The 17593-nt window shown below is 41.5% G+C and overlaps 2 protein-coding genes across 8 annotated transcripts in view; one reads left to right on the top strand and one right to left on the bottom strand.

Moving 5' to 3' along the window:
- Nucleotides 1-1269, top strand: part of PEPD (peptidase D) — a 116860-nt gene extending 115591 nt beyond the window's left edge. Inside the window, exon 15 of the mRNA XM_079118561.1 lies at nucleotides 734-1269. Coding sequence (XP_078974687.1) covers nucleotides 734-871 — 138 coding nt within the window. The 3' untranslated portion in view covers nucleotides 872-1269. The remainder of the gene's footprint in view (nucleotides 1-733) is intronic.
- Nucleotides 1270-6043: 4774 nt separating this feature from the next.
- On the bottom strand, nucleotides 6044-15291 carry CEBPG (CCAAT enhancer binding protein gamma). 7 transcript variants are annotated; one of them, XM_079117955.1, is made up of 3 exons: nucleotides 14033-14227; nucleotides 13235-13458; nucleotides 6044-8069 (listed from the first exon to the last, which is right to left on the bottom strand). In XM_079117955.1, exon 3 carries the CDS (start codon nucleotides 7970-7972, stop codon nucleotides 7520-7522), a length of 453 nt encoding a protein of 150 aa, XP_078974081.1. In that variant the 5' UTR covers nucleotides 7973-8069; nucleotides 13235-13458; nucleotides 14033-14227; the 3' UTR covers nucleotides 6044-7519. The 7 variants fall into 7 exon arrangements, with proteins under 7 accessions (XP_078974081.1, XP_078974082.1, XP_078974085.1 ...); XM_079117956.1 differs by having other exon boundaries at nucleotides 13235-13423; XM_079117959.1 differs by lacking the exons at nucleotides 13235-13458; nucleotides 14033-14227 and adding an exon at nucleotides 14528-15291.
- Nucleotides 15292-17593: the final 2302 nt, after the last annotated feature.

The raw sequence follows: 17593 nt of genomic DNA, 5'->3' as shown, positions 1-17593 counted from the left end.
CCAAGAGGGCATTCCACAGAGGCTTTGCAACTAGTTTCTTTTGGGGAGTATTGATCTTCACTCTTAAATGTGTTAGTCAGCCTTCTGTCACTCTGACAAAATACCTGCGATAAATCAACTTAAAGGAGAAAAGATACTTCCCCCACAGTTCTGAGGATGGAACCCAGGGTCTCATACATGAAAGTGCTCTATCACTTAACCACATCCCAGCCAGTAAAGGTTGATTTTGGCTTATAGTCTTCTAGCATCCCTGGTCACTTGTCCCCATTGCTTTGGGCCTGAGGCGAGGTGGAACATTGTGATGGAAGGTGCATGGTAGAACACAACTGCTCACTTCATGGTGTCCAAGAAGCAGAAAAAGAGGGAGGAAGGAGCTGGGGACACAGTATATCCTTCAAGGGTAGGACACTCCCAGTGACCTACTTCCTCCAACTAGACTCCACCTCCTCAAGTTGATACTACCTCCCAAAAACCCAGGAAGCTATGAATCCATGAGTGGATTGATTCCACCATGAAGTCAGAGCCCTCGTGATCAAGTCACCTCCCCAAGTCCCCCTATCTGACACTGCTGTATGGGGACCAAGATTTTAGCGAATGAGCCATTGTGAGATTTAAGATCCAAACAATGAAAGCTGCTCCCACACAGCAGGGATCAGGCTGGAGCAGGTCAGACCTGTTCATGTGGCACGTGAGGCCAGCTCAGTCATAATGGGCGTCTTTTGGTCTGGCCCAGGTCCGTATTGAAGAGGACGTGGTGGTGACAGAGAACGGCATGGAACTGCTGACCTGTGTGCCCCGGACCGTGGAAGAAATTGAAGCATGCATGGCAGGCTCTGACAAGGCCTTTACACCCTTCTCTGGGCCAAAGTAGAGCCAGCCGGAATGCCCAGTGAGACTGGGGCTGGCCTTGGAACCTCTCTCCGTGTCGGGCAGCCTGGTGATTGGCCTCCCTATAGCCAGAAATGGTGCTTAGGAATCAGATCCTAGCATTGACACTTGATCATACCAAATAATCCTGTTTCCTAGGAGGAAAAATACTTTTTAACCTCTACAAGAGCACACCCTTAATCTCTTATGTTTAAATGTTTTAATCTCTTTTGCTTAAATGACAGTGAATTAAAATGCTGATTGAAAAGTGTTTTTTAGTAGCAACTAAAATGTGCCTTGCTGCTATTTGTATTCCTGTTCTCAAGAAAGATGCATTTCCAGTATTTTCTCCCCAAAATCAATGTGCAGAATTGAATTTATAATAAAATATTTCCTGAAATGGTTCTTTGTGCATGGTTCCCTCTTCATCCCTTTGTAGATGAGCTCTGGGGACCAGGACCCTAAAAAGATGGCTCAACTAGTGTCAGCCTCAGGAGTCTGTTCACAAGGAAATGCTGCTGGTGGCACAGGCCCTGTTCCCTGGGTTCTGCATCAGACTGGCTTAAGAGAACAAGGGCAGAGTCCTCCCCCATGAGCCTGCTTTGTGCCCCCGGGACACTGCTGAGCTTCAGTATCATCTGTCACATTTGCTCCTAGGCATCTGTCTCAAGCCACACAGGCCATCAAAACCACTGGGGTACTTGGAAAAGGTTCTACAGATTCACACTCAGACTTGAATGAGACTCTCCAGAGCTGATGCCCAAGGAGCAGTGTAAACAAGCGCTCCTAGACACTCCAGGCACACAAGTTTGTGAACTACTGTCAGGTGATATGGTGGCAAAGCAGTGTGCCACGCTACACCCCATCAGTGCCAGTGCAGCCAGAGACATGGGGCCGGGGAGATGTTGAATCAGCCCTGCAGAAACATCCCAGGCACTCAGGACAGATTGGTGCAGTTATCCTATACCTTACCTTGGCACAGGTTAAAAGGCTAACCTAAGAAGTCTTTTTGATATGTTACTGCTAGATTTCTGAAAGGGACAGAATTATATAGCACTTGAAATGTGGTTATTTAAAATTTGAGACTTGCAGAGATCCTGTATCTGTGATTTTCTTCATGCAAAACCAGCATCTGTCAGATACTGCCATCTCTGTGGCACAGGAGCTTGCTCACCACTTTTCCAAGTAGAAGCCCACTGACCAAGTCCTACTTCTAGGCAGTAAGCTGTCCAGGGCCCAGCCGTGCCTGGTCTCTGTCCTTCCCTCTGCTTGTCCCATTGCTACACGAGTCCCATAGAACTGCCGAGAGCTGGCTTCTACAGTTCTGCACACCCATTTCAGATTTGTCTCTTCACAGTGTTGTCATGTAGGAGTTTCTGAGTTAAGGTAATGGCAAGTGAGACCAAAGGATGCCAGGGATGAAATGATGGCATGGAAAACTAGCCCAAGCCAGAGACTTTTGGGAAGTCACCAACGGGCTTAGTACAAATTGATGTCCCCTACAATAGCACATAAAAGTGCTTATGATGTGACCACATGAAAATAAATGCCAGGGCTGGGGGTATAGCTCAGCACTGCCTAGCATTGCCAAGGCCCTGCCTGGGTTTCATTCCCAGCACAACAAAAATAATTAATAAATAATCACACTTCCAAGTTACCATTTCTCTCATTTGCTTCTTGGGTTTACAACATCCATTCTTTAAGGTTTTTTTCTTGGTGCACAGATGTATTCCTTCAGCCACTGTGACACTGAGCAATTTCAGTAACACTGGGTCTTTCTGAGCATCTGAAGGGTTGAAGTTTGCCAAGCATTTTCTCCACCCCTGCTGCCCCTGATAAACCTGTACAGGAGCACTGGGTTATAGTTTCATCCTCCTCTGGGTAAAACCAGTCCAAATTAGGCTGAAACTCTAAATGGATGTTTTGTTTTGTTAATTAAGAAACCGAGCTATGTGTATCACACACCTTTCTCCTTCCTCCCCTTCAGACATTCCAAACTGCCCATTCCACACCCAAACTGCCCATTCCACATACATATTTTTTTTTTCTGATTATCAAGCAAGTGAAAAAAAAACAAAAAACAAAAACAAGGAGAAAATCTCAGTAACTAAACACTTTGTCCAAGAGGGACATTGGGAATATTAAACGTGACTTTAGTCCAGGTTAGTAGGCATTCTTTGAAGGTACAGGTAGGTTTCAGGCAGCCCACTCCACGCCATGTTCCCAAGGCTGTGTCCAACTCTTGTCTCCTCCATCCCCTGCAGAAATGTGTACAGCTTCAAAAATGCATGAGACCCAGAAAACTACACAAGGCTAAAGCACTCCCCAAGACTCTGGAAGGGTCTAGGTATTCATTTGATAAATAATTGAGCATCTGCTCTGCACCAGTGTGATATAAACATGTGATCTCTGGGCTCAGAGCCTATAGCCTTCCAAGAAAGGTTTTACCTTAAAAAACACACAACTATGTTGTCTTGGCCATTGCAAAAAATGCCAGGAAGGAAAATAAGGTTGACCTAACACAGAGGCCAGGGGGCTAAGACAGGAAGGGTTTGAGGTGAAAAGCAAGAGGCACTGCATTCCAAACATAAAAGGTACAAGAGTGGGGGGAAATTAGGTTGGCAAGATAAAATGGAGCCACATTATGAAATTGGGTCTCACCCTGGGCGCACCTGGGAACAAGAAAATGGTTGCTGTCCAGGAAGACCAGTGAGGAGCTAATCACCAAATCTAGAGTGGAGAGGAGCATAGCCCCGCATAAGGTGGGGCTAGGGGAATTGAAGTAGACAGGTCCCAGAGATGCAGAGAAAGGTGATGTGCGAAGGCACCAGGCTCTAACAGCTGCTTCAAAGGGAGCGGCAAGTCTTGGTGTTTGGGCTACAGTCAAAGTATCTAGGGATTGGCGCTCTCCTTTAAGTGGATATAAAACGCTTATGAACTCTTCAGATTCATACAGGTAGTCAGAGTCTGTCTAAAAGTGCTCTTATTAAAAACGACCTGGCACCTTCAACAAAGAAATAATCTCTCTATAAAACTTTGCAGGACAAATTATTGGATTCTAAATTATACCTAATTCATAAAAATGAAGTGGGACATACTACCCATAGAAATGACTCTACTACAATTTTCATGAGACTGCAATGAGTAGAAATTTTTTTCCAAGACACACAAAGAATCAAAGAATTGGAAAAGAATCTCACTGGCATCTTCCCTTGAAATAATTCAAATCAGCAAATTCATCTCGACAAACACTATGGCTTCACTAAGTGAAGATGGTATATGTACTATAAAACTGTGTGGTTAGGGGAAAAGCCTTAACAGTGATTGAAGATTAACTCAAAACAGGAATTTATTACCTCTCTGAACAGAAACCATACACTGAGACACTGGGTGATTAAGCAGAAACCACTCATTGCTTTCCTTATTGTAGTACACGTTTATATTAGACCAGCTGACTGAAAATATAACTAAAGATGCCTTCTGTGTTCAGAGAAAATTATTCCCTGTCCACAGAGGGCAGTCTATCTAGTTGCAGGCAAAAGCATCTCTGCCTGTTCCCCAACACCCCCCCTGGTTGGGAGCAGAAGGACAGCAAGGTGTCTACACACTTTTGAAACTGCTTTCTGGTATCTAATATGAAGAAATCCACAAAGAGATTTTTTCCCCAAATTTCTTTATTTTAAACTCATTGAAAGAAATAAAATTATATTTAAAAAAATAGAGTATTCTCACAAACTGAAAGCCAGGAACAAAAGAACAAGTTGGTAGTTTTTCCTGAGAGGCAGATCTAATTAGCTGTAGAATGGACTTTCTCTTTCCTAGCTTTTGTCAAACAAACAAAAAAAAATATTTTTCCTATTTCTAAGGCATCAAAAGCACTCTGAATGCTACAACAGGTTGTTCAGGTACAAAGTTTCAGCCCTCTAACAGAGATTAAGAAACATCAAAGGCTGTTATAATTTCCTTTCTTGTAATATCAAATTGTACATACTTCTACTTTTTACATAAATTTGAAAATGTCACACTCATGACCCAAATTTCAAAAATCTGGTCATATTTTAGTAAAATCTTACTACTTCTTAGTAAGAATGTCCAAAGTATCTGAGCTGGCATCCCAGTGCTGAAAGGGACCAGACATAGGAATAGCTGATCTGCTCAAATGCTGCCAAACAGTCAAAAAGCACCCATCCCAGGAGACTCAGATCAGCTAGAAATTTCTACTACGGCCTAATTCCTAACCACTAGACCTGCCCACAAAGCAGATCAAATCCTAATGGTTCATAAGTAACACACAGAAGTTACAAAAAAGTCACTTTTTAATTCCCAAAGCTCTAAACTTAAGTCATTTCCCACACTTAGTTCCCCTAATTTTTATACTGGGAAATCTATCGAACTAAAAACTTTTTTTCTTGACTTCAATAAGATAGTCAAGACATTGTTAGCATTTTCATTCTATGCATAATTGCTTGTGTTAAAAGTTTTGATTTGCACAGGTAGTTAAGTTTGAATCAGTTTTTTCAGAAGTTCCAGTCTTTTATGTTCTGATTTGAAATACTGAGTACACACTCCAGATGATTTTCCCACAGCTTGTTTTTTAAGATAGTTTATTCACAATTTGTAACCACAAATTCCCTGGGGACATTCATTTCTGAATTTTTTAAAGTAGGGGAGTAAAATGTCTGTAATACCTATTATAGGTGTTTATAGATTCAAGGGACCTAAACTGCATTTCCAATTAATTATATAACATCAATCAGCTTTTAAAGATTCAGTAGGATTCTGTGGGTATATCCTCATTAGTTACTCCAAACCCCTATCAACCTTTATGAAAAGATCAATATTCCAAAGTAAACTGGTGATGGACCCTAAGGGAGGGGAAATTTTTTTTTAAATCCCCATCCTGCCCTACCCTGTTTCCTGGTTCTGTAGGGTTAACAGCCCTCCTGGGAAGCATCTTGAACAACACTGGGTTCCTGTCTTATGTGTAGAAGGGCCTTGTGGCCCCAAGTGGCTTTGCTGAGTTGCACAGCCCCATAAAGTCTTCTGCCCAGGAGAACAGCACACTCAGCACTCTTCCACCAAACCCAGGGCACAACTTGAGTTATAGTCTGGTTACATTATCCCAAGTCCTAGCAGGAAACAGCAATTGGCCAGAAATGACCATGTTCAAATAAGATACCTGGTAACACAAACTTTAATCAGATATGACTCATGTCTAGACACCATCCCAGGCACAACATAACACACAGAAGCCAAACAAATCTGAGCTAGAATTGTGCTTTAAAAAAAAACAGAAGAAAAAGAAAAAATGGTTAAAGACAATCTAAGCTATCAACATTGATATAAGGCAGACTCTAGAGATGCCCTATATTAGTAATGGCCATTTTTTAGTCTCAACAAAAATGTCAATATCCTGAGTTTTATCAGCATTTTCTTTCTAAAATAATTTATGGAACACAAAAGCATACAAAGAATAAACAGAAGTAGTGGTACATAAAGTCTGGAAGAAGAGCCCACTAACTAGAAAAAAAAAATATCACAAAAACAATATAAAAAGATGTATTTAAGTGAAATAAATTAAAGGTTAAAACCTTATACTTTCAAGTTTTCTTAGACTGTTATTTTGGGAGATGGCATAGAGTTGATACATTTTTCTAATAATCATGTGGTTAAGATCAAATACCAAAATGTTCTTTCACAAAAATGTTTTTGCCTTTAAAAATCATGGCCCTATGGCAGTTATTTTCAAAACAGAAGAAACTAACAGCTAAACCAATATTCCAAATCCTAATCAGAAGCTTATGTCATCAAACTTTAAGACTCACTTGGCTATCATAAAAATATCTCTCTTCCCAGTCCCCGCCCCACAAAAAAAAGCTACAAGTATCTGCAGAAACTGAAATTTTGGTACACAAGTGAGATTTTTTTTTTTTTAGGACACAAACAATATCTAATAACTCAAATATATCCCCAAAGCATAATTCTAATATGCTATACTTTTACTTTTTTAAAAATCTGCTTCCTAACCATCATATGCATTTTTAAGCCAATTTGCTGCATAGTGCCTTTAAGGTGATGAGGTTTTTTTTAACTCAACCTGACATCACTATTCAAAAACCTGTACTTTGGGGGGGGGGCGTACAGTACTAATTGTTAAAAGAAAGTTTATGCTATACATAAAATCATTCCAAATTACAGTGATTGATTTCTATAGCTCCAGATTTATAACATACAATTTAGGATAAAAACACAAATAGATGGAATCCCAATTTTTCTTAATCCAATTAATCATAAAACCAAGTACCTCTGCATGACCTGCCAGTTTCTCATTTCTTTTGCCAACCTAAAAAAGAAGCATTTCTGGGGAAGTCAGGATTTACATTAAGAACATCAAGGTCCAAGATTTACATATTTTTTTAACCATGTACCTTAAAATTTTTGTTTTTTGATCCCCACAAAAATCTGTATCATTCAAAACCAGATATTTAAATTACACGGCTAATCAACTCTTCAGTGCTGATCCTAGAAAATAACATCCAATGGATCTTTGAATAATGGAATAAGACAACATTGAGCCACTGATATGAGTGGTGCACATTGTCACACCTTTAACGGTTCAAGCCACAGTTTATGAAGTTTGGAAAGGTGAGGTCTACTGTCCTGTGTTCTCAGAATTTGTTGTCGTATTTTCAGTGCTAATGGGCTGCACGTTGTCTGCAAGGTTGTGTGCATGCTCAAGAAACAAATCTTTCAGTACACTTAATTCCTTTGTCAGCAATTTAATTTTAGCTTCCAACCGTTCATTCTCTTCTTTGAGCTGATTCACTCTTTGCAGTGTATCTTGGGCTTTCTGTTTGCTTTTCAATCGGCTCTTTTTCACAGCCATGTTGTTCCTTTCTCTGCGTTGACGATATTCATCGCTATTTCGATCCATGGGTGAGCTCTTTTTGCTTTGCTTGCTTGGAGGCACAGCTTTGCCTCCTCCCCCAGGGCCAGCAGGCACCAGCTGAGGAACCTGCTGCAAGCCACTGGCATGTGCCTGAGTATGAATAACACTTATTCCATTCACCCCTGGAGTACTGTTTTGCTGTGATGTCTTGCTCATTTGGGCACTCTCTCTTGCCAACACAGAACAGATAGAAATGAGAGCCAGGTGATCAATGGTCTCCGCAGTAAACTGCCAAAAAAATCTTCACATGCACCTAGTTAAAAAGAAAATAAAATGTGTAAAATATTTGAAATAACAGGATCAAATGAAATTAAATCTGCATGTAACTAACACAGCAAGCCAACATTAATTATTCTGAGAAAAGTCTACAGCAACTGCCAACATTTAATTTAGAAAGGTGAGTTAATACAGAAGCACCATAAAAGTGAACCAGCCCATTTGAATCCCTAAGGTACTGCCCCATCTGTGATATCAAAAAAAAAAAGAAGAAGAAGAAGAAGAAAAAAAGGGTGAGAGGAGGAAAAAGCCAGGCACTTGCCTATAATCCCAGTTAAGGGCTGATGCAGGAGAATTTGCAAGCTTGAGATCAGCCTGGGCAACTTAGACCTTCTCAAAATAAAAAGAGCTGGGGATGTAGCTCAGTGGTACAGTGCATGCCTAGCAAGCCTGGGGCTCTGGGTTCAATCCCCAGAACCACCAAAAAAAAAAGGCAGGAGGAGGAAAAAAACAAGAGAATACCATTAATTAGTTCATGTGTAGTATATATTAACTAATAGTACTTGATAATCTGCCAGGAGAAATTTGAGATATTTGGGTTAACCATGGAAAAGTCAAGTTCAAATATAATAGAAGAGACACCTGCAATGAAAAGGGAAAAAAGTTTAAATTATGGGTCAAGTCAAAATAGGGAGTGCCCAGTCTCCAATATTTATGAAGAATATTATGCTACGATCTTTTGCATGTTCCTTACTCTGATATGTAGCCAGTGAGTCATCAAGAAGTTGACTTTTCTCCCAAGCTATAGAGTATCTGAAAAGGTGTTTTTGCTTCTTTATTACTGAGCTAGTTTCTTGGATTTAGGAACTCTGAGATAACAAATATGCTCTCCCATTCCACCATGCTTCTAATTGTTTTTTCTTCCTGATATAATTAATAAAACATCTAAACACATTCAATCTGAAACCACAAGGAAAGAAACAAAAGCCCTGGGACTCAGGCTGGACAAAGGACTGAACATCTACAGTGCCAGCACCCATTTCTGAGTGAGCTTAGAGAACATGCCAGTTCTGAAGCTGTGGTGCTGCCCATAGAAATGAAGTCAGTTTCAAAAACTCCTCAGATTTGATTACTAGGAACCCAACTAAGTTTGTACAGTTGCCTGGAGAAGTATTAAAAGCACACCTATGCTATCATCATGACAAAGCTAAGTGAACCATCCACCAAGAAGTCATAGCTCTTGGAAATTCAGAAAGCAGTGGTAAGAACCATAAAACTATCCTATTCTCTTCATAAAACTGCTAAGACTACATCAGTGGGGGGAAAAAATCTGGAGTCAGTATTGTGAAATGCCCCCTTTGAATCATTTAAGAAAAATTCACTGAGGCTAGCTGCACCATGGTACACACCTGTATTCCCAGCTAGTGGAGAGACTGAGGCAGGAGGATCACAAGTTTGAGGTCACCCTGGCCAACTTAGCAAAACTCTCAAAATAAAATGCAAAGGCTGGGGGTACAGTTCAGAGATAGTGAGCTTGCCTAGCCATGTGTGAGGCTCTGGATTCCATCCCCAGAACCACAAAACAAAACAAAAAACTTTGCTGTAAAAGGTCCATACATTACTACTGTTAATTATTTCAAAAGCCACAGTGTCTGCCCTGAGCTACTGGGTTATCTGTTCTCACTCCAGCACTAGGCAGGATAGAAAGCTTCCTTTCAAGCTAGATGGACAGCTACTCCAAGTCTATTTTCAGTAATGGACATTTCATAATTTCCCTTGAAAAATTTATATGGCCTAATTTTTCTTCCAGTTAAAAAGTGGATGTTCAGTATTAATTGGAGTCACTTTAGCTGCCATTTAAAAATACTGCTTATCTAATAGATATAAAGTGTTTTAACCAATTTTAAGAACTTGTTTAATGTAACACCTCTTCTGGGACTGTCTTAATTACGATCAAATTTATCTTAATTATTTACCTTTTAAATTTTTCTTGTATATTCTTAAGTCTTTAAAGCTAATCTCTACAGTCATTTGAGTCAAGCTCAGAGATAGCAATACCCCAAAAACATACAGGCAAGAAGCCAGGTCAAATCTTATCTCGGCTCTGGCTCCTTCCATTTCACCCTAGGCCTAGGTAGCCTTTCTGTTCCGTGGGCTTCAGTCTCTACATACACACACACACACACACACACACACACACACACACACACCCCAACCCCCTGGCACCTGAGGGATGTGACATGCTAAGACGCCTTCCAACTAACAAAACACCGTGAACTGCATTCCAACTAACAAAACACTGTGAACTGCATTCACGAACAACTCTTATCCATTACAGGCTCCCAACTCAGTAATGTGCATGTTTCTGTACCCAAAGATACAGGAATGGGGAAGGGCTCTTTTACTTCAGCCTGACTCATCTTGCCAAGGTACTAGACTGAACAAAGTAGGTGAGCCCTTTGGCTTGAAAAACAATGAATATTCACTGAAATTACAAACAGGCAAAAAGGAAAGCTGAAGAAAATAAAAAGCACTCCACGATTGTTTAAAAAAAAAAAAATCATAGGCAAGCCAAGAAAGTAACTCTTAAAGAGAAAATTAAACAAGTAAAAGAGATCAAAGAGCTAAGTGATCTAAAAGACAACTTCAAAAGATTATCAATTGTTTTTTACACTGAACAAGGCACTGTTCCTTCCACATTTACTGATTTGTTCCTTCCACATTTACTGAAAAACAAAAATTAGAAAAGCAAAGAAAAAAATTAGTTTATTTCAAATCTGAATATTCAAATCTAAATGAAAGTCTGGCTCCTATGTGGACAAATACTACTCCAAAGTTCAGTCTACAGGAAGCAGGGTGGGGCTTGTTTCCTTGAATGTGAATCAGTCAAATAGGAAGCAAAAGGAAAGCTGAAAGCAGTAGAGTTTTTTAAGTGTGGTCCCTAGACCAGCATCATCATTACTTAAGAACATTTCAGAAATGTAGTCAGGCACAATAGGGCAGGCCTGTAATCTCAGACTCAGGAGGCTGACGCAGAAGAATGGGAAATTCTGAGCCAGTCTCAACAACTTAGGGTGACCCTCAGCAACTTAGAGAGACCCTGTCTCAGGATTTTAAAAAATAATAAAAAGGACTGTTGATATAGCTCAGTGGTAAAGTGCCCCTAGGTTCAATCCCCAGGACCAAGAACAAACAAAATCGAAAGTAAATTATTAGGTTGCCCCTGACCTCTGAATTCGTTCTGGGTACAGGACTGCACAATCGTGTTTGTTTTAAGGGCACCTCCAAGTGATTTTTGGTGATACTGAAGTTTGAGAGCCCTTGTTATAGACAGATAAACAATGGATCTTAAGAATGTTGGTCCAAATGAGTAAAAGATTTTTCAAATTTGAATTTCTTAATTCAATTAATGTTCATTCAAATCAGTAACACACTGAAAGCTTGGACTGTCAGAAATAATAACACTTTTCTAAAGCTTCAACCAAGAATTTTCCTAGCTCTTCTGGCACTTTTTTTCATATACCTAGATCCTAGTTCCCCCAAATAAATTTTTCATTCAATTTCCTTATTGAAGGTCCATTCTTCAAAGAAGCTTCTCCCATGCCCCAAATCTCTTCAATCATTGGGATCTGACAATTCTACCTAAAACAAAGACAGAAGAAAAAATCTCACATCTACCATTACTCTCCATCCCAAGACCACAGAAATTACCTCAAGGTGACATCATCTCTCAGGGGCACTAGTCTCTGATTTAGCAGCATTCCCTCCAACCACTGTCTCTAGAGCAATCTAACACTCAAACCTGAGTGCATCACACCCTCCTGTTGAAAATTTGTGTCTCCAGACTACAGGATCAAAACTCAAGGTCCTAACCCTTTCTCCAGCCCCTGTTCCCTTATGCTTGACTCAACCACATGAAACCACTGTGAGTCTCCTCAATGGTCTATGTTTTCTCTTCATGTTTCTATCCAATTGTTCCCCTAGTTTCTTTGTCAACTCCAGCTCTATTATGGGTCTCTCTGTAGACTAAGTTAGAGGCAGAGCTCTGTTTATCTTCACATGAAAGCATCAATGCAGGGTCTGGGAAAGAGAGGGCATCCCTTCAGGGAGTACATAAGTGGTCTACTGGGGTATGAGAAGAAAATGTACATATGTTTTTTGTAATGTCATCTTTTAAACCTACTTATGATTAACAACATGCTAATTGTCTACAAATGTACATGTATCAAAGAGTTCATGCTCAATTTTTTTTTTTTTTAATTGACAGGGCTGGGAAGCCAAAAAGGTAGAAGACCAATGTAGCTACCAGTATAAGAATCCATGCAACCATCACTGCCAGGGGTAAACCTGGAATTGTGGTCACCAGTAGTTATTATTAACTGGGTGAGGCAATTTAGACAATAAAACCAAATTCAACCCTATGGGGTCCTATGCATCCTTCTCAGGGGCTCACCAGGTACCATTTAATTCCCCAAGGATAAACCACCTTCCCAAGAGCACTGAGTCCTGCTGACAATCATGATGTGTGTTCTTGAGAACTTAAAGGATATTCTGCAGGAATAAATGAAGTTTTGTTCCCACCTATTCTTTTTTAGGAAGGTAATGAAAATAATTGTCAAATGTGGCCACCAGAAACAGGAAAGAAGAAACTGAAATATTCTTCAGCTCACTAGCATCCTGTAATTAAACTTTGTTTACAGTTTTTCTAGAAACAGAGGACTAACTTCAAGAATGGCTTATCCCAAATACTATTCAAGTGATAATACCTGATCAGATCTTTAAAGAAAACAAACAAAACAAACAAACAAAAAAACAAAAAAAGGCTTTTAGAGCTGAGAATAGGGGAGGTGGGCTGCTCAGTGATAGAGGAACTGCCCAGTATGTCCAATCTCCAGCTTTCCAATAACAACAACGAAAGAACTTCCAGATGAAAATTTCTTAGTAAAGCAAACCCTTATGGAATTTTATTTCGAAATTTTCTTTGGGAATCACATTTCTTTGAGTGAGTTCTGCATTAAATGACAACATATTCAAGTAAGGATTCAAGTGAGTATAAACTCTCAATTCTTGTGGAACCCACTAATATTAAAATCTTTCTAAAATGTTTTGACACATTTTACGATGTCAGATTACAATATAATTCTCAAACAAGAAGAAAGCCACATACTTCAATCTCTGAAGACCAGAAACATAAACGCTTACCTGGAAAAAGTGACCATCCCTCCCCTCAGATGCATTCCCATCCTTTCCATCTAGACACTTCCGCGGGCTATTTTCCTGTGTTCCCTCCAATCACGCTAAAGGACTTCATGGCTTGCCCCTTTTGTAGTCAACTCCTGGCATCATACGTTCATTTAAATGATGTCCCACTGTGAACTGCAGGACAAAGATCTCCACAAACAAGCAAAACGTTCTTTCTGTAAAGCCTTGTATTTAAATTAATAATAATAAAAAAAAAAAAACCTACTACTTTTCCTATGATATCACTCTACTAACTTGTATAGAGAGTTCTGGACCAACCCAAACTCAGCGGTTTTAGAGCGACAGGAAATGTCCTATGTGGCACTAAACTAAGATACGGTCCACCTTCTGCTATTCTGGGAACACCCTTCATCCCCAGGGGCCAATACGAGCCTGGCATGTCACGCTGCACGTTTCACAAACAGAAGGCCGGGTTTTGGAAGGGGGCACACCTCGTCCTCCATCCCGTCCCCGGCCGGCAGCAAGGGGCGCCCTGGGGAGCGCGGGGGTCGGCGGGTGGCGCCGCGGCGCTGGGCCGTGGCCAGGGATGAGCTCAGCCCGCCGGGTGTTGCCGGCAGGTTGCATCAGACGCCGCGCTGGGCCCCCGCCCGCGCTTCGAGTCACAAGGGGCCTTCCGGGCCAACCGGCCGCCTCAGGCCGGGCCAGGCCGGGTCTCCTTGGGCCGGGCCCGCGCCCACGCAAGCGGCCGGCTCCGCCGCGGCCTCCTCCTCAGTGCCCGCCCGTTCGCGGCCTCCTTACCTGCGCCTCCAGCCCGCCCGCCCCCAGGCGGCCTCCACTCTGAGCAGCCCCGAGCGGCGCTGCCCGACCCGACCCAGGCCTCACAGCCCGCGAGTCAGCTAGGAGGAGCGACGGTTACGAAACCGGCAGCCTCCGCCCGTTCCGCTGCCGCGGCCACCGGCTTCCCCTCCTCGCCCGGACCGCGCGCGCTGCCGCGGCCGCCCCAACCAATGGGAGCGCCGGCCTGCGGGCGACGCACCCTCCTCTCCGGACGGGCAGAACCTCCAGCCAATCACGGGTCTCCTGACTACAGGAGGCGGGCCCGAGGCGGAGGCGTTGGCCACCTCGCGGCAGAGGGGGCGGGTGTGGCGGGAGCAGGCGGTGGCTTGTCCCGCCGCCTGCGGTCCTGCCGCTGTTCTCGCTGGGAGGCGGCGGCCCGAGCGGTGGGCGACCAGTGGCCAGGAAAATGCTCACCAAGTCGGAGATTAGAAGAGCCCTCACCTGTGAGAGCCATACCTTGCCTCTGGAAAACTGCGTTTTCTGAGGCGGATTTTTGACTCACGGATTTCTGTTTTGGTTTCACCACTTCATCTGGGAGTCCCTCCGCGTCCCCTCATGGTTTCCCAGAACGCCCTTCTGGACTCGCCTCCTAGGCCTGGGGATGCCCCACGCCCTTCAGTCTGCGACCCGCGACCATGTGATCAAGACTGGAGGGAAGCCATGGACATTTACGTTTCCGAAGGCAGCTGCAGACTTTGTGTTTTGAAGAAACGAGCGAAGCAAACTTTTGCCAAAGTCAGATTAGTGTTGATGTCACATTCGTGAGAACTGCAAGCTGTGAATCGTTGTTAGGGTGAAATGAATTTCCAAAATTGATTCCCTTGTCGTGTCTTCCAGGTGAGCAGGTGGAAGACGTGATCAAATGAATAGCAATCCAGTTTAATTGATCTAAGACAATTCACAGGAGGATCTGAAAGCGTTTTTTAAAACCAGGAAGCAGCAGCTCTGGGTGGAGGGCAGAGCCCGCCTGATAGGTTTGATTGCTTCCTCTTTAGCAACTCTTATCGTTCAAAAAATAGTCGCTTTGAAAGAGGAAATGTTTCTTCATCACCCAGGACCAACTCTGCATAAGATTGTTTCGAGGAATCACTAAGAGATGATAAAACACCTGCAGAAAAGAAAAATAAAAAGTAAATAAAAGGGGCTGCAATTAGTGAACTATAACCATAGATGCATACTTGGGCAAATAACAATGTCATCAAAATCAGTATCTCTTTCACTTTGGCTCTTGGTGTTCTGAGCCAAAATTTCCTTCAAGATTTTAGCATTGTTGGGGCTGGGGAGATAGCTCAGTCGGTAGAGTGCTTGCCTTGTAAGCATAAGGCCCTGGGTTCGATCCCCAGCACCCAAAATAAAAAAATTAAAAAGATTTTAGCATTATTAAAATTGGACAATGTTTTATTACTCACTAAACCCTAATTTTACCCTGAACATTCCCTAATCATTTAAAAGTTATATAGGGGAAAAAAAAATGTATAGGTATATTCAGTTATCTTCTGGTTAGATATCCACTCTGCCAAGCTGCTCCAGCATTCTGTGTCTGTCTGGGCAGGCCTTCTCCCACACCCAGCAGTTACAGCCAGTGCCCAGGAGATGGGTATTTATTTCCTTTTCAGTTGGTAGCTGATAATTCTTTTTTTCTACTCCGTTTACAAACATTTATTTGGTACCAACTATGCTGAAGTTTGGTTAAGTGCTGCAAATTCAGCCGTGAACAAGGCTAACAGTCCTTGCCTATGTGAAGCTTACACTCAGAGCTAAGGAAAGAGACATTCAGTAATTATAGCATTTTTCAATTATCATTCTTATAGATACTAAAGGAAATAAGTACAAGATGCTGTGAGAGTTTATAAAAAGGGATCCAGAGCTGATCTGATGGGTCAGGAAGGCCTGAAAAATAATAGGATTTGGCTAGGTGGCACAAATGAAGTGGATGTGCCAGTTAAGAGGGAATGTCTTGTCCACAGGTCCTATGGTGGGGGAAATTTAAGGCCAAAGTAGCTGAAGTGAAGGACCCCAATACAGACTAGTTACATAGGCAAGGCCATGTGGACCCAAGAAGTGTCCTGATTTTACACTAAGAGATGGGTGCCATAAGGAAATGAGAGCCTGGTGGAAGCTCTTTCTCTGGGTTTAGGAGAGGCACCACATTACTTTCCATCACAGTAAAGGAAAAATGTTCTGTGTATATCTCTTACCTCACTAATGTCCAAAACATATTCTGTAAATCCAAAGAATTTGTAAACAAGTAGTACATTGAAATCCCCTTCATGCTTAGTATGTGTGAGGTCCTGGGTTCAATCCCCAGCCCCACAATAAATAAATACATAAATAAATAAATAAATACCCTTTCCAGAAGATTTGAGAAGTAGGAGTTCCTGTTAATTGAATAATCTACTTACCTGTCAACTACTATGATTAACTATATTAGTTACCTAAGAGGTATGAGGTGTGGACTCCATTATCCATCTGTTCTATCCACAACTTCATCTCTTATTGAATATGTGACCATGGGCAAATTACTTAACCTCTCTGTCATCTGTAAATGGGGATGACAACAGTATTACTGTAAGGATTAATGTATGTTAGACCCCTGGAACAGTGCCTGCCTAGTACATGGTAGGAGCTCAAAACTATTAATCATTATTATTACCATGATACCCATACATGAATTATAAACAGATTATATCTGAGGAATTATAATAGATTAAAACACACTTCAAAACTAGTTCAAGCTATAATATCACTTTGATGATTCAAGCACTGAAATACACATAATATTGAAGGATATTAATGTCGAGTCTATGTTGTATCCCATAAGGTAATTTTTTAGAGTAGTATCCCTAGTTATGACATCTTCGTTTCCAAAAAGTAAGAGTGGAGGAAAATTTTAATAATTTGAAATCTCTTTATTTGAAAGCAAGATCAATAGATATTTACCATGCAAACTTAAATAAATACGTATTTGGAAAGTTTCTGAAAATTAATAAAACAAATTAGTCACCTTTGACAGGAGGTCTGGCTCATATCTGTAATATTTTGGGAAAGTTTAGAGAAATGTCTGCCAGAGGTTGAATCTTAGTAGATATTTATTTGGGTGTATTAAAAATAATACAATAGTAATTATCCATCATTCTGCATTGGTCAGGGCTCCTTTGATTGGAAGTAAGTGAAAACCATCCCTGACCAGCCTTAGCATAAGAAAGAATTTATTTTAAAGCTTTCCTCATGAAATAATGAGATCATGTCAAAGCCAGGACTAACAACTCAGAGATACATGTATGTACACATGCCTACTGACTTCATTATTCTTTCTGCTTGCACACAAATTTTCTTCACGTGGCCATTGATAACCTCAGTGTTCACAGTTTCAGTCTCCCTTTTTAAGTTCCTGTTCCAAAAGTGCTAATCAAGGATTCTAGGATTGGCCCAGGTGGATCAAGTGCTCATCCCTGAATGATCAAATAGTCAGGAGCAGGTCAAAAGGTACTAATTTGGCTACTTTGAGGGGGATGACAGAGG

This window comes from Sciurus vulgaris, assembly GCF_902686455.1.
Source record: "Sciurus vulgaris genome assembly, chromosome: 17".
NCBI lineage: Eukaryota > Metazoa > Chordata > Mammalia > Rodentia > Sciuridae > Sciurus > Sciurus vulgaris.
The sequence above is the reverse complement of the archived record's forward strand: the minus strand, read 5'-3'. Positions and strand labels throughout refer to the sequence as shown.